The sequence below is a fragment of the Gavia stellata genome, chromosome 4 (genome assembly GCF_030936135.1).
Source record: "Gavia stellata isolate bGavSte3 chromosome 4, bGavSte3.hap2, whole genome shotgun sequence".
Classification (NCBI taxonomy): Eukaryota; Metazoa; Chordata; class Aves; order Gaviiformes; family Gaviidae; genus Gavia; species Gavia stellata.
The window spans coordinates 37,220,640-37,238,232 of record NC_082597.1 but is presented as its reverse complement, the minus strand read 5'-3'; the positions used below and the strand labels follow the sequence as shown (position 1 = coordinate 37,238,232).

Below are 17,593 nucleotides of genomic sequence, written 5' to 3'. Positions count from 1 at the left end.
CTATTACAACACTTGTAAATGCATCTTCATTTCTTAAACAAAAATTCAACAAATAATAAAAATCAATAATGCATTTACGCAAGTTCTAAAATTTCACAGCTGCATGACCACGTATGGACATTGTTCATTCAACAAAAGAAAGTAATAGTACTAGCAGAAAAGTTGCTAAGTGATTTCTAAAATTCTCTCATGGTTTGTAACTTTTTCATGTAATTTAACTTCACCTATGGATTACTGCACATTTTGATTTAATAAACCTTATTAACACACTATCAACATCACAGAAGTACAATGGCATTCATTCTTTACCTTAACACCCAGGATGATAGAAAAATATTTGAACAGTATGACTGTGATCTTGGTATTTCCCATTGCTGTCAAAAGCGTTCTGAATGCATTCCTCAGTTACATATAGACAGAATTAAACAACATGTAACCTAGATTTATTGACTGATAGGCCAGCCCTTCAACTTCAAAATCAAACCAATTAACTTTAATATGCGATAAAGACACTTCACAGAGAGACACTCATTCCATCACCATGTACTGCTGGGACACCACATCTCCTGAACACGAGCTATTTCACTTTTAACAGCAAAACTGTGCAAATTGTCCAGAGAAATAGGTGAGGATTTCTTTTTTTTACCCTCCTCATTGTGCATGAGTACAGATTAAGTAACACTGAGGACAAAGTCTAACAACTGTGTTGCTGAAAGCAAATTAGGACTCCTGTTTAAAGGCACAGCATCCAATTTTTGCTCTTGCACAATTGCAACTATACAAATAAGAACAGTAAAAATGGGTTTGTACCTGTATTTCCACTCTGATTAGGCTAGCCAAAATTGCTTGACTAAGTACACTCATGATTAATAGATGCCTTCAAAATTAAATTTTCTTTCAGAATTAACAAGTTCTTGAAAGTTCAAGATGATGATAATTATTCTACTCTATCACATACAAACCAAACCATCATTTTATTCAAAACGTAGGTAAATCCACAAGAGAGAAATCCAGGGGTCAAAGAGAAAAAAATATATCACTTAGCTCCCATTTTTAAGAAATCTTAATCTAAATATTTCACATTCCTCTTCAGAAATAAAAGCTTCTTTCAACTAAATGCACTGAGATGATTTCACATCAACTAATCAGTCAAATTATCCCTACAGGTCCCCATCCTCAGTTCCCACAATGTGCTGCAATAGTCTAAGCAGCACTTCACACATACCACCAAGAAGCTGACCAAAAAGCCTGATTCAGTCAAAATTAATGGACTGCATTTTCATGTTAAAATTTCACTGTGACCATTACATTAACAACCATGTAAGTATTTTGTATACACTTACAAATTTTCCATTTATGTAAAGACTTTTCATTAAAAAAAAAAATCTAACTCCTAAATCAATGTTTGACTTCCAATTTTCAGGCAACAGCCTGACACAAACATGATTTTGAGTTTAACATGTTCTCACCAGGCCTAATCAATTAATAGAAGAAAACTGCGTCTACACATTTTCATTGCAAGTATTGTCCCAGAAGAATCTATAACAGAACATTTTGTATATCTCCATAAGCTGTTGGTGAAATGCTGCACCATTCCACATGCAGTGAGACAAATCTAACACAAAACTTCAACCACAAAGTCTTAAAGTCAAAAATCAGCAACTTAAACCTCATTTAAAAGAAAAAGCAGACAATTCTCAATTCTGTCGTTGGAACACTGATTCCTTCTTTCTTATTATATGAAGCCATCAGAACTGTTTAGGATATTATTCAAAACGTTACTGAGGTGCAGGTCCATAACATCTCATCATGCTCTCAGTGAAATCAAGTAAAATCTTCCATTAATGTTCAATCTAGATTCTGTTCATGTACAGCACAATGATGGATGATCAAATGTGGAAAACACTGAGGAGACCACAGTATAAAATGCTATTAAAGCTAAGCACTTCAGCATCAAGGTTATCATCAATGATGGGCACTGCAGGGTTTTCAAGTAGGGCTATATATGCCTGTTCATCAAGATTCATGAGTTTTCATTGCAACCACAATTAAAAAACTTATACATTTTTGGTGGGGAAATTCTTTAAATACACTTCTGGAGAGGAAATCCTTTAAGGTTGAACTTGTCATATCTACAGATCATTCACTGGGAAGGATTTTTACCCCACTTAAATTTTTACTTATTCAGTGACTGAGTTTTACAATTAAACAGCCAATAAAATTCTCACAATGCAAAAAAATGAGAATATTTTCTTCACCTTCCACAAAATGTACTCTATGGATAACAATAGTACTCCTCTGGACTTCCCTCTTTACTCCCTCTCAACTTCAGAAGGTATGTGTATCAGAGACACATCTGAAAGAACACAAAATACTTCTGTAGTTTTTGTAATTTGCAAGTCTTAAAAGTCGAGAACAGATTAAGAATCTATCTCATCACTCTGTAAAGTGATGACTGACACCAAAATTCATTGGCTAGCAGGGCTGGAAATCAACATCTTCCTTCTGGCCTAATCCTGACTAGCTTCAGTTTACAGACAGTGTCTTAAATCTTCATCTGCTCGTCTAAAAATCCTTATCCTCAAAGACATCTTCTTCTTACGTAACACTCTCAACATTCTATCAAAACAGACAAAGGCTCTTAAAGCTGTTCTCTGAAAGGCAAGGCTTCCACCTTCCCTATTAGATTTTGAGATTTTTTAACTCATTCCAAATGAACACCTTCTGTAACATGTGGACACCTGAGCTGGACAGTAAGAATGGTTTCACTAATATATTACTCTATACAGTACATCTTTGTACTGCTACTCAGTATTGCCTATTCAAACACCTGAAGATTGCATCTGTTCCCTTAGCCACCAAATAAACTCCTCGTGATAGTTATCTGTCCACTGTAATAGCCTAATTCTTTTCCAAGTTACTGCTTTTAAAAATACAAATAACATCTATATTCTCATCTGCTCACAAATTACTACAGAAAGCAACAAATGAAAGAAGCACAGTGGGGAAATTCTGGGAGAAAGAGAGAGAAAAATTGGTGAAAATGACTGCTAAGGCTGTGCTGTTAGTCTTTATTAGTCACTATTACCCACTATAAGTGAACCATTTATTGGCAGGTGATACTTAAAGGTGATAAACGTGGTCTCACATTCTAGACTATGGAGGACCAAGGTCCGTAAGAGGTAGCAAAGTAAAAAGTATGAAAGCATTTGTAACGTCATATTTAAGTAATTGAGACAACATCTCTATGAGAGCCACAGAAGAACAGCAACTACAGGGAAAGCAGGGCTGAAAGTGGTCTTAAAGACAAGAAATTATACCTCAATATGGGGAGGAAATTACAGAGATATTCACATAAGAAGTCACACACAAGAATTAACAAGAGTCTTCATCACCTCTTTAAGAAAACTGTTCCAAGATCAATAACTCAGTATTGAAAACTGTACCTCAGTGACACTGTAAAAACAAAAAAACTTGGCAAGGTTCTCAAGAATACCACTGCAGCTACAACGGCATTAAATAACATCAAGACCAGTTGGTCATGCAAGTTATACAGTGGCTAAAAAATTGATGAACATCAACAGCCCTTCAATTTCTGAGACTATATACAGGAAGACACTGATTGAGTTAAAATTTTTCTGCAGTTCTAACAACTGATATTTTTTGTCTTTCTAAATGAGAGGTTCAAATCTCCACAAACAATAAAAATTCTTCTCACAATTTCAAAACACTGAGAAGTAATCATATCAGATCCTAAAACTGTGAGATATACAATGAAATACAGCATTTCTTCTCTAATTCTAGGTATTTCAACCACAGAACCTGAAGGTCCTTTGGATAATATTGCAAGAAGAAAGACATATATAATTTAAGTTCTGTGGAATGACGATGTGGTTTTTACGCTGAATTCACTAATAAAAGCAGTCAATTTTATTTAAAACAACTGATAAGTGAAGGAGGTTCTTGCTTAGAAAAGCTTAAATTTGATGTTTATTTAATGTATGTTTAGAAAAATAAGATAAATGGAGAGATGGAAGAATCCTCAATCTCTCCTAGTTTAGTAATTTAATTTATTACCTGTCCATAAAAGAATGCAAAAGAGACCATTGGGACAGACTAGCCCAAAATCTTGTCCCTGAGGACAGAAGAGACAAAAGACACTAGCCTTGTCTGTCCACTGAAGCAATATATTGCAACCTGTACTATCCCCAAGCTACTCTTAAAAACATCCAATGAAACAAATTCTACAGCTTACTAACCTGCCTGTTCAAATGTTTCCCGATTCTATCAATTCTTTTCCAATATCTAACTCGAAAAATGTTGCATTTCAAGTCAGTTTCCTGTCTTTCTTTCTGCAGTGCACATGAAGAACTAATAAAGAAATTCAGTGTCCTCTTTATAAATACTACAAGACTTACCTCTCTTTGCCCTATTCTTTAGTTCCTTTTTTCTTAGAGGAAACTCCCAAAGCTTTATACTTTCCTTATATAGCTTATTGTTCTCTACACTTTAAATTCTGAAGGGCATGGACAAGACTTTCAGTATAAGCCAGTAATTTTAAAAGGACTGTATTTTAGTGCTTTAAAGCTCAAACAGAACAAGCTGATATGTCATTGCTCACATTTTTTCAGCAATATTTACTACTGAATGAACGAAAATTGCAATTCTGAATCATAACTTAGAGCACTTTAACTGTTCTGTTTCCTTACTGATGTCCCAAAAGATCAAAAAAACTGTTGACAAAATACCTCTGAAAAAAGTATTTGGAATAAACACACCCCTTAATTTGTGAAGTTAAATACATAGCTCTAAGTATTAATCCTATGAATGCACATGTATACACATTTATGTAGCTAGATTTAACAGTTCATGAGTCAAAGTTAATAGGACTTTACCATAGCTTATTCAGTCTTAAAACACTTGATTAATATCAGTGTCATAATCACAGCTAGATATATTTATTTTCAGAGAACGTTTAGAAGTTTTTTCTGATTTTTTCATGTTAAAATATTTAATGTAGTAAAAAAATTACAGCACAGTAAACTTACTGGTTTAGTCATCATGTAAACTTGTCATAAAGTTACTTTCACTTTGAATAATATTAACTGTTTGAGACATTTTTTTAGTAGTTGGGAAGTACCCAACAGAACCATAAAAAAAATTTCTTAGAAGATTATAAGCCTGAGCACCCTTTTACTACTGCTGGTCATTTTCAAAACTACCATGTGAATTGATTTCTTTTTTCTAGTTGCTTATACTTTTTCAGTTTAAGAGCAGTCTGTTTGTATGCCAAAACTGAACGTACACTCAGCAGTATTTGAAGAATGCATCAGAATGTATGCTTCTGACACATGCTGCAGTCTCAACACTGTTAAATATAGTCTTTTATAGAACTGGAACAGTGAGTGATGACAGCTGAAATGAGGAGGGCAAGTTCTACTTTTGTGTATTCATACTTAATTTTCAGCAAGTTAATGCTTCAGCCTTTGTCTTTGGGTGACAGTTTCACACAGGAAGAGATGAAGAGGTTGAGTGGTGGAAAAAGTGTCAGTTCCTTTTTTTCCCCTGCTAAAAAGAAGTCCCATTTCCTATCCTCAAAGAACTACAACTACAGAAGCTCAATTACCAAATACACACTAGAAAGAGGTGTTTATTTAACCTAACTCTTTTCCACCATGGATTGTTCTGTTGACAATCTGTACGGCATACTAAGAAATATTTTCTGACTGACCAAGAAAATGTATCTTTTTAAATGTTTATTGTGGAACAGGTATCATAAGGGCCCGTTTGCACCTTCGGGGGCTGTTTCTTAGGCAGTTAACACGTTCACAGACAAAACAAAATGTAAAGTTAGGGCTTATCACAGCCGCGGACGGGCTTCAGGGCACCCCACCCAGGGCACAGATATAATTTCTGCCAACTTGAAGGTGACGCCAGGGCCGTTTCTTCCTTTCAGCCTGGATAATGGAAGAAACGCCTGGTAGCGGAGTTCTTCTCCCCCGCCTCAATCCCTGCTTCAGTATTTCTCCCCGCAAGGCCAAACAAGCCCCCCGCAGCCTCCGGGCCCCTCGTTGGCCGGGGCCGCCATCCGGGGCTGCCATCCGGCACCGCGCCCCGCCAGTCACGCCGCTCCCTCCCCTCCCCCCGCCGCTCGCCGCCCGGCCGGGAGCTGACCTCGGTGCCTGCCCCCGCCGGGCGCCCCAGCGGCGCGGCGCGGCCCTGCCGGCCGCCAAGCCCAGGCCAAACCGAGGACCCGCCGCACCGAGGCGGCCGGTCTCCTCCTGACAGGAGCTGAGGAACCCGGACGTCTGGAAGGGGAAGGAATGGCGCTGTCCCCCTTCCCCTGTCACTCGCCTTCCCCCCACCTCCCTCCGGGCAGCCCCCAGCGCATGCGGGGGGCTAAACCGCCCCCGGGAGCGGGGGGGGGGAGCGCGCTGAGGGGAAGGAGGTCGGTCCCTCCGCCAGCCAAGCGGCACCGGGGGCTGAGGGAGCCGCCCGCGCCGATCACCCAGGCCCCCCCGCCCCTCCCTCCCTCACCAGGTGTCGCCCTTGCGGAGGGCGGTTTTGAGCAGCGCCGCGACGTCCGTGCGCTGGGTCTCCAGATCTGCCGCGCCTCCCTCCGCCATCTTCTCCCCCCGGCAGCAGCGGCGGCGGCGGTAGCACCAGCAGCAGGGGCAGGAGCAGGCCGCGCTGCATGCTGGGAGTGACGCCAACCAGGAGACGCCCTCGCCCCCCTCCCTTCCCAGAATCCGCAGGGCGGGGACCGAGGGGAACCTGGCGAGGCGCCGCTGTGCGGCGCCCCCTCGCGGCCGGGAGGTCTTTCGTCTCACCACCTGGCCCAGACGCGCATGCGCGCAGCGCCGGCTGCGGTGCGGCAGGGGCCCGCTTCCTCCGCCCGGCAGGGGCTCTTGAGGCGGCCCCCTCCTTCGAGTGGGGGGCAGCGGCGCGGCGCAGCGCGGGGCCGTGGGACGGTGTCACGGCACGGGTCATCAGGCAGGGTGGTGCCTCGGAGGGTGCCTTGGCGGGGGGCCGGGGGCCGGCGGTGGCCGCTGCTCAGGCGCCCTGTGCTCCAGCGCCGCCAGAGCGGCGGCCTCCTGCCCGGCTGGGCGCTGCGGAGTTACCTCAGGTGGCTTGACCGGCCCGCCCCGAGGCTTGAGGCGCGGTGCCCGCGCTGCCGGTGATGCACGGTGTGCCGGCTTCAAACCCGCTTGGGCGGGCCTGGTGGGCTGGTGCAGCCCTGCGGCCTGGCGGCTGCTTGCTTCACCCAGGCGGCCACGGCATCCCCGGCCTTCCTGTCCTGGTCTGGGTCATGTCTTGTGAGACTGTGGTTTGAAATGTCTCAGAAAGAGGAGATGGTATTTATAGGATAAGGAACCATCTCCTTTGTGATGTTCCCTTCAGTGTTTTAATTCAAGCATGTGCATAATTAGATGCTGTATGCCTTGCTAACAATTGAGTGGTTTGGATTGCCGTAATTCATATAATGATACAGTCTGTATTACTGTGCAAGTACTGTTGGGAATTTAAATAGGCTGTGTGACTCCATTAACTTTCCCAGACCTTTGCAGAAACCAATGGATAATTTGTTGTGTTTGTTTTCAGTCACTCTTATCTGAACCTTGTACAAACAATGCAACCTGTCATTTGGCATTTCACCAGAAAAATTGGGTCCATGTGTTACATGACATTAACGGGGTTCTCTCTGTCTTCACACTTCTATATAGGTTTCATAGAATCGAAATTGTATAGAAATTTTGGACTGGAGGGTGGGAAATGCTGGTTACAAACACCTGAAAACAAAAGTTTGTTCTTGTAGGTAATAGCCAGTGTATCTATAATGCATGCAATTGTATATCTAGCCCCCTTCTTCCACCCAAGTCATTATAGCATGTGGAATTGTATGACTAACACTAGAAATGTATCATAGGCTGCTATTAGACATTAACTATTAGCTAATTAGCACTTACGAGCTAGTAGCATGTAGCTGTTATAAATAGCACTAAAGATTGCTCTTTAGATATACACACAGCAAAAAAAAGAATGGGAATAAGGTTCTTATGCAGCCATGGTAGTCCAAAGCTAAGTAAGTATTCTTCCAAGATTATCAGTAAAGATGGTGATGTTGAAATAAAGGCAAAATCAGGATTTGTGTCTGGAAAGGGAATATGAAAGTCATATCAAATGTGTAAGTAGAACTCCCAAGACTTCAGAGGGACTGGTGGTGACATTCATGGTTTCTCTAAGAGCTGGAATATGAAATTCCAGGAGGAGGGGCAAGCAAGTTAAAGATCTATATTATATGGAGAGTTATATTGAGAGCTGTGGATCTAATGGCTACATTTGAGGAGAGAAGAGAAAACTGAACCGGACAACGACAAGGTGGTTTCCAGCCCTTTGAAGCATAAATTTCTGAATTAGAATCTCAGAGTCTGGAAAGAAGAACTGTGACACTTCCCCCCCCTCCCCCCCCCCCCCCCAGGTCTTGACAAATAAGGACAGTGTTTTAAACCCTGAAAGTTACCTGTGTGCCAAACTTAAATTTTTGCAAAAATTATATTTTTATGGGAATTTGGGCAAAAATATTTCTCGATCCACTATGCTGGTAAACGGCTTCATTGTTCAGCAGTCTGTAGTAGGACCATCAACAGTTTACTTTGCCAGAAGGTTCACCTGGAACCACCCATGCCTCTACTTTTTGGGTTGCATAACTGCACTTACTAGGAGAAAGATCTCCTGTTCCTGTATTCAGTTTATTCATGGTGCAGAAATGGATACTAGACAGATATTAGGTGCTACAAATGCTAGACAAAAAAGCATATAATGTGCCATCTGAAGAAGAGCTTTGTTTAAGAATTGCAAAGGAGACATGAGAGTACCTAAGTCTTGTTCTGGGACTGTCTGTGCTTCACAAGAAGCAATTGTGCCTTTCATAACAGAACAGCATCGTAAGCTTGAGAAAAACTTTCCTCTACACAAAATTCTTGGAAAATGCCAGTTAGTGTTAAGTCTGTATTTTTAAAAAACCTTTCTGAGCTAGCAAGGAATTGTTTCCATGTACCTCTATCCTAGACAGTGCCTGAGGATCTTCAGATTTTAAACCATCTGGTAAACAGAAACAGCACTGGTGATACTGATGAATGAACTACCCTCTCTGATGAAAAACAAGCATTTGTAATACAGGTGCTTATTGCTTTTGATATAACTGAATGCAGAATATTGTGAAGCTAGCTGAGGTGGCAGGCTTTCCAGTAATCATTGGGCCTCCATCCTTACCTGACTTCATTGCTATTGGATGAATTTTTATAAACATGTTTTTTGTGGTTCTAAACATTGATCCTAAAAAAGGGTGCAATTAATACAGCGTATAGCAGCTCAGACATTCAGCAAATGGGCTGCAGATAACAAACTGTCTCCACTGATGATTCTATTGATTCCCAATACAAGATAAAGTTTAAGCTCTCAGTTCTTGTTTTCAAGTCAATTAGTGGACTTGCCTAAAGAAACTTCAAATACGACTTAATTTTTGGGGATATGAGAAGCTCTGCTTCTCAGTGGTGGAAACTTGTGTACACAATAAATTCTGTAGAAATGACAGACAACTAAGTCTCACTCACAGGTGCCATAGAAAAATTCACCACTTTTTATTTTCTTCCTAAATCTTCTACACCACATTTGTGAATTTATGGAGGGGGAAAATAGGGCTTCAGATTCCCTTCCCCACTGGTCTGGCAAGCACTCATGTATATGGTGGGCTTACAGCCACTGGTGGCTGCATGAATTGTCTTTTTAGTTTGGACCTGCATCAGACACAGAGCCTGACATATCAGAATGGGTATGATGAGTCTGTATGTTACATGTACCGTTCACACATACAGTCAAGAAAAGATAGGTAATTCCACTTTTGGTTGAGAATCTGATGGAAACCCTTTTAGAGCTAATTTTACTAGCCTAAATTTAAAGTAGAGCGAAAGGTCAATTACCAGTGCCACCACTGCTGCTTTTTTTCCATATCCTACTTTTTTGAATGTATGGGAGTTGGTTGTTTTAAAATGGTGGTAGAATTGTAAGCCTCTTTGAAACAGTAAAATAACAATAACAAGAAAGCAGACATATCAGTGGACTGGTGTTATACAATGGAAAGATAAAGCAGGGCTTTTGTAAGGTAAACTTAAGAGTGGAAGACAGGAACAAAAATTCAGTACTAAACGAAGATGGGGGAACCCAAGGAAGCACGGGATGAATGATGAACAGAAGCAGACAAGAATACACATTTTTTTCAAGAGCGAAAGAAATACAGGATAAATTTGAAAGACAGAGAGGTGGGGAAATAACATTTAATAAAGATACCCATTTCTGTCCTGGACGTAAAACCATGACTGCACTGTAGTTTTTGAATTGTATTCCTCCTCATCCAGTCTGTGCATGCTTTGCCTCATTCACATAGGCTGAACACAACCATGTTAAATTCTTGTTTCAACTAGATGGAATTGCAATTACTAGATATTATTGCAATAATACTCTTGTTGAGATAGAAAAAACCCAACATTTAAAAATTTGATAGTTTTTTATTTAGTTGATTTAATCTGCCTGTTACATTTTTTCTACATTTTTAGTAATTAATATTACCAAAAGGATCTTTCAAATGAGAGAACAAGGGTATAGACTCTTGGAGAAGGGACTGTTATTTTTTAAATGTGGGTACCATGACATGCTCAGTCTTCTTTTACCTTCTTACCTTCATGTACTAAATCTAGTACCAGCCATCCTTGGACAAGTTAAGTCAGAAAGTTCATAGGTCTGAACATAGGGGAGTGATGATAGAGAAAAGTTCAGTGGGTCAACAAAGGGTGTCCCAGATGTCTTCCTAATTTAATGACAATGGAAGAAAAGCCAGTGTTTTCCCATTACTCCAATTTAGAATTTTTAACTATTGGGAAGCATTCTTTTTATTTATTTATTTTTTAACTTTTCTGGAGAATGACTTCTTAATAAACTGTAAAAACAATTAAGGGAAATAATAAGCTAAATATGCTATGTAGAAATATTAAAATAATGTTTAAAATTGACAAATGTAGTTAATAAATTGTACTTTTATTGATTAAGCATTTGTTTAACATACACTGAAAACTTCAATTCTAATAGCCTAGGACTTGAAAAAAGAAAGTTTGAAAAATAGGCTTTTACTATGATCTGATTTTAATCAGATATTAATTTAAGCAATAATTACCCATTTTCAACAAGATAAAATTACTTTCTGTGTCCTTAACTCAATTTTATCTACACAAAAAAAGTCTATTTTCAAATTATTACAAATTAGTTAACTTTTGTATATCTCTTTCAAAAATGTTTTTACTTCAAGAATTTTAAACACAGAAACTAATTTAAAAGGTATGATGGCAACAGGTTTTGGCAATGGTTGGGAGATATCTCAAAACTGTTATCAATTTATATGTTTGATTTACACGTCAAAATGGATCCAGATTTTCTCCTGTATGCTTGCTAAATGAACTGTTTGGTTCTGAAGGCAAGAGGTAAAACTAAATATATTAAGTATGCACAGAACATGTCAGCTAATATAAGTCAAGACACATGAGTTTTAAAAGGATGATTCATAATGTAGGGTTTAAGCACTAGCTATTGAAGATGTATGAAATCTAAACATAGTGTAGAAGTTAGGTTTGGTGAGGTTTGCACTTTGTGTGCTAAAACCAGGTTGCTGGTGAATAAAAATAGTTGGTGCTTAAGTGGAAGGAGATAATAGTGAGATTTATAGCAAGACCTAATGCAGACAACAGACAAGCTGCAGAAATCAATGTTGTTGGCATAAGTACACTTGTTTCAGCATATTCTAACCCTTTGGCTATCTAAAGTATGAATAAATTGGCATTCATTTCAATAACTAAGTATCACTGAAATCCAACAGAACATACAGCAATATACTGATATAGAATGTATTGGAACAACTTCAGATTTTACATGCACAAACACATGCATGTATGGATGACAACCATTAAGGAAATACCTCATTTAAGGTGTATTTTGTATATACGGCATGTAAAATTACATAAAGGTGTATTTTAATACTTAATATTTTAGATATGTGGTTTCTGCTCTCCTATTATAAACCTCCTTTAGAATAAAAAATTAACATTACTATGGAATCTAGTAAAACTTATTCTAACCTGAAAAATAGATGAACATGGTCTTGACCAAGCAAGCCACTTTCAGAGGTTAGTGTCACTTCATTTATAAAAGGAAAAGAAATATTTTGACTGCAGTGTCTCAGACACAGAAAAGTTTTATAAATTGGAAAATTCTTGAGTTGCTGCTCTGACATTCCAGAAAAAGCTGCAGGAGCTTTTGGTGATTAAAGATTTTTTAGCTGAATAAGTGAAAAAGCACAGTCATTTTTGTAAATGTCAGTGTTGTCCCTTGCTGGGTGCATGCAGGAATTAGTGAGAAGAAAAAATTCACGTCAAGTTGTGGAACACAGGATCAAGCCATCCTGGAACCTGTTGCACAAAATGTCTTTTTTAGTTTGTGCACTGGGATCAAAATGCCTCTTGTAATAGTACGAGGGAAAGTGATGTCCACTTCCAGCCCAGTGTGAAGTAGAACAGTCAGTGATGGTGGTGAACAGGGGTTTGGTCAGCTAATGAGTGAGTGGAGCTCAGTCTCACCAGTGCTTTAGGGAAAACGATGAAACAGTTTAAAACCATCTCTCCTTCCTGTGAGCGCAAGACAGCTTTTTACTAGTCCATTGTCCCCTACAGGCAATAGGGTTACCTTAGTATCAGTAATTCAACCATATGAAAAGCATTTCCCTTAAAAATTATAGTATCTGGCCCTTATAAGGGTATATTATATACTTCAACATGATTTTCAAGTATGAAAAATTGAAAGTATATAATAGTTTCAGTCTCAATAAGTATTATGCTACATTTTTAATAGTTTTAAGTAATAGGCAATATATAAAAAAGAAGGAAAATGAGGAATGAAGAAAGTCTTTTCTCGATGACTTGTGTGATGTCTATGTCTAGACCTGGGTGTAAATCTCTTTCTAGCAGCTTCAGTGGGTTTCCTCACCAGGTGGTTTGTATCCTCAGCCAAGGGCCTTCCTCTGCCAAGAGGAAGAAGAGACACCCTGCACAGTGAAGAGAGAAAGGATGTTTCTGTCACCTCACCTGGAGAAGACTGCGTGAGTTACGAGAGGCATTTTCAGTAAGTGATACAAATAACACCTAAGTGAACACATTTGTATGCGGAGTAGGTCTTATTCTTCGTGTTTGTGCCTGGGAACAAGCACAGTATCTTTTTAGTGTTTGAGTTGAGGCAAAAAGCACAATGAAAATATTCAGTGTTAGCCGTTCTAGATACAAAATATTCTTGAGACTTTTGAAACTGTATTGTCAATTCCTTTTTAAGCCTTTTCTTGAACGGCATGTAAGCTTTAATTAAATGCTTTACATTGCAAATAAAATAAATAGGAGCTTGGATAGATAAAAGAATTTGGACTACACTTTGAAAAAAATTGTCTCTGATATTGCCAAAGCTATGTTGTGCTAAGGAAAGAAAGTACTGGACTGACTCAAAAAGGATGTAAACTGTTACAAACAACTTTGGAGTTTTTAACATTTCTTTGAATTCTTTAGTGTAAATTACTAGCAATTACAAAGTTTATACCTATTTAAGTGTGTTTATCAAACCTAGAGGTTTGATCTGACATATTTTTGTACTTATACACGATGCTTCTTCATATATGACTTAGGCACTCCTGGAGCACTCACTGAGCTTTAGTTTAAATTATGATGCCAATTTTGTGTGACCTTGGACAAGCTTGGATAACTTTTCTGATGATCAGTTCAGTACTTGGCAGGAGCTCTGTGAAACTTAACTACATGATAATACCTATAGATAGGTATAGATGTAGATGTAGACATATAGATATAGATATATAGATAGCTGTTTGAATTTCTTGTGTATAGAGTTAATATTTACTTCAAACATAAGAGACCTTTGTAAACTGTTTGATGGTTGAGCTATGGTCAGATTTGATGATCAGATTAATAGAGGATGGGAAAGGAAGGCAGGAGACTGGCTTCTGTTCTTAGCTGGACCACTGATCTATTCTATGGCTTTCTCCCTAACTCTCTCTCCGTCTTACCTGTTATTTGGGACATTGCCTAGCTTCTGGGGACAAGTGCTCTCTCTTGGTTTGTGAATAGTCTTGACCAGAATTGGACTTTAATCTTAGTGGGCTATCCACATGTTTCATTTACATAAAGAATAACAAAAATGTTAACATTTTGAATTGTTCTTCACATTGGATATTAGGAAAAACTTGTTCTCTGAAAGGTTTGTCAGACATTAGAACAGGCTGCCCAGGGAGGTGGTTGAGTCAACATCCCTGGAGGTATTGAAAAGATGTGTGAATGAGGCGCTTAGGGACATGGTTTAGTGGTGGACTTAGCAGGGTTAGGTTTACAGTTGGACTTGATGATCTTACAAGTCTTTTCCAACCTCATAGATTCTGTGATTCTAAAAGACTTATTTTGTGTTCACAGCGTAGAAACTTGTTAAGCAGTGCCTTTTCTGTACCACACAGAGGTGTGGCAGGCTGTCTGAAATGGTGATTGAATCTTCTATTCCATTCTACAAATTAGATAATATAACCCAGAAGTTAGAAGAATCCACAATAAGATTTTGAGTCAGTGGGAACTACAGGTGTTTGGCACCTCCAGGAGCTGGTTTGTAGCTGCAAGTTGTGACTGATTTCTTCTCCAGATTTTCAATTGACTTAAAGGGCATGAAAGAGAGTGGACATACCATGAAAAACACCTCCTCCACCCGCCTCCCCCCCGACATGTAAAAAGTATCTTTTGTCTTAGTTTACCATGGATAGGATTCATCTGATCTCACTTCAATATCTAAAGGTTAGTGTCTAGTCTTAGCTAGTTGGCTATGGTCCTTCATTAGTCAATAGAGAGAGATGGCCTCTTCTAAAGGATGATTCATCCCCTCTGTGTTAGGGTGAGATAAATTGCTGTCTGGAGGTGTCTTTTCTGTTGTTTATAAAGGGATCCTAGAGAATGAGTTGTTAGGCAGCTAATGCTTGGTGAGGTGAATCCTGCTTCAAGTGCCTTCTGATTTTTGAGATCTAAATTTGAGACTGAAAAGTAGCAAGCATTGTCAAAATAGTTCAGAAGTTACTAAGTAGTGATAGCTCCATGATAGTATTCTGGCTTGTATTCTTTCTGACATAAAGTCATTGTTTATTTAAAAAAGCAAGATCAATTTATTATTTTCCTATTAATCATTAAGCATCCTCTCAGGAGAGTGAAACATCTCTGATCTATCTTTGAACACCTAAGCACCCTGGATGAAATGCTGTCTCCTGGGGAAAATCCTATTGCCATGAAGATTGAAGTGGTAGCTTCACTTTTTTTTTTATTAAAACTGGCTTATGTGCTTGTGTTTTGCACCAGGATTATTCACTGAGGATTGCAGTGCTTTTGGTTTTATAAGGGGTGGAAGCTGTATTAACCTCCATTTGTAATCAACTTTTGAGAAACTGATCATCATTTATATCAGCTTGGAAGCTGTTTCTGGGTGAACGTGATTTAAATTTGCAAATAAGTTATTTCTGAAGGATAAAGGAAACAGTGACATTAAGCAGCTGCCTGATAAATTCAGGTCAAAACTCCTAACTGAAAAAGCATTAAGTATCTTTTTGCCTAGAAATAAATATCGTAGAGAAGAACAGTCAACGCTACCTCACATAAACGTTTGGAAAACCTGAGAAGATAAGCTTAAGTTTGGGAGTAACCTGTGCAGTCTGGAAAGCAAATGAATTTGCACACTTTCATAATTCAGTTGCTTTTAGTAGCTACCAGCTGAACTTCAAATATGATATAGGCAACTTTTGCTTGTATAGTTATCCACTGGGAAAGAGAATTATAACCTAATAACTTTCATAGTAACGTTTTTTGACCTCTATTCCCTCTCATGTAGTATTTTCAACCCTCAGAATTATGAAAAGCGCTGGAGGGAGTTCACAAGAACACATCTAGTGGCGATTCAAAGATGGAGGCTACAACAGGGAGGGTGTCACCTTTTCTGCAGGGTCATCTGTGTCTGGAAAAGGACATGTATCCACTGACCATGCAGAAAAATCTAGTTAAATGGTGAATTAATGAAATATTTTGAAAAGTAATTTCACTCCCTTTCTCAGGGATTTTTTCCAGTGTTACAGCTTGCCAACTATGTAAAGTACTAATAATTTTAACTGATAAATTGAAATCGTTCAGGGTGCCATTTACTTTCCTAGGTCTTGATCATAACATGCACTCATATACATGCAGTTATTGAAAGGTTTAGAATGTAAAGGTATTAAAGATCAGATTTTTGGAAAGTATGGCAATCTTAAGGTACATTGCATGGACTTAGCATCAAGGTTAGGTCCTCGGCCTCTTAAAAATATCTGTGGAGAATTGGCACCCAGGGAAAGGGGCTTCAGAACCCTATGGCATTGGAAGCACCCAAAATAGCCTGGAATTAAACATGAAAAATGATCTAAGTAGGAATGAAATGTGGAAAATCTGAGATGCTTTGACACACAACCATTTCAGATTTCCTTTCCTGAGAATCCCAAGCATGAACATTCTCCTGGAGTAATGTGCTTAAACCAGATCATCTTCTTAGTCAGGTTTTTTTTTTTGGTAAAAAAAAGACACCAAAAAAACCCCCCAAACCCTCCCAAAAACCCCAGGGAGAATAAGACAGCCAAACTATACAGTAGCCAGAACATTTATCTTGAATATTAGAGTTCTTTTTAAGTCCCTAGCCTGCCCAAATATGGCAGGGATTTGAACTTACACCTCCTTGGTCCCAGGGAGGTGCGCTGATGCTGTGCACAGTGCTCTCTGTATGTCTGCTGGTGATTTAATTCCAGCCTTCCAACTGTAGGGTACTGCAGGTGATGAGTGTTCGGTGCTTTACGGGCAAAGGAGTTATGTATGGAGTTGTACAGACCTCGCTATCTACTGACATCCTGGTATTCCCGATATTTGCCATATGATAGGATTAGGACTCTTACTGTGTGATGCGCCAGGCCTACGCAGGGAATCCTGTTAGGGCATACTGGGTTATATGAGAGGTTTTCATGGGCAGGTAGTAAGGGAGGGCCCAGGGCACTAGCTCGCTGTTGGGGAATGTGCCTCCTGCACTCGGGGGCTCCAGCAGATTTGGGATTTGCATGTAAAGAATTGGAGGGGAGAAGTGGCTCACATGGAAATGTGCAAGGAGAATAAGGGGGGAGTCAGAACAGTGAGTTAGGCTCAGCACTGGTGGCTTGGCAGGTTCTTTCAGCTTTGGGTGCCCTGGGTTTTGGCTTAAATTAAACCTCTCAACAGCTTGTTAGCTCATTAGCCATATCTTTTCCCAGTTGCTGAGTGGCAAAATGATAAATGTCTAGGCGTTTAGACATCCAGGAGTGTTAGCTATGCCTAAATGATAGATTTAGTAGAGGAAATCCAGCTGAAAGTGAGAATGAGCTTTGTAGTCCTCATGTTCTTCAGGTATGCCTACACCGAGA

The 17,593-nt window shown here is 39.4% G+C and overlaps 1 protein-coding gene across 3 annotated transcripts in view; it reads right to left on the bottom strand.

The window, feature by feature from the left end:
* The window catches only part of USP15 (ubiquitin specific peptidase 15), a 68,109-nt gene extending 61,465 nt beyond the window's left edge, over positions 1-6,644 (bottom strand). For all 3 annotated transcript variants that reach the window (XM_059817327.1, XM_059817328.1, XM_059817329.1), the window contains exon 1: positions 6,538-6,644. In XM_059817327.1, the coding sequence (XP_059673310.1) occupies positions 6,538-6,626 (89 nt within the window). In that variant the 5' untranslated portion in view covers positions 6,627-6,644. The remainder of the gene's footprint in view (positions 1-6,537) is intronic.
* Positions 6,645-17,593: the final 10,949 nt, after the last annotated feature.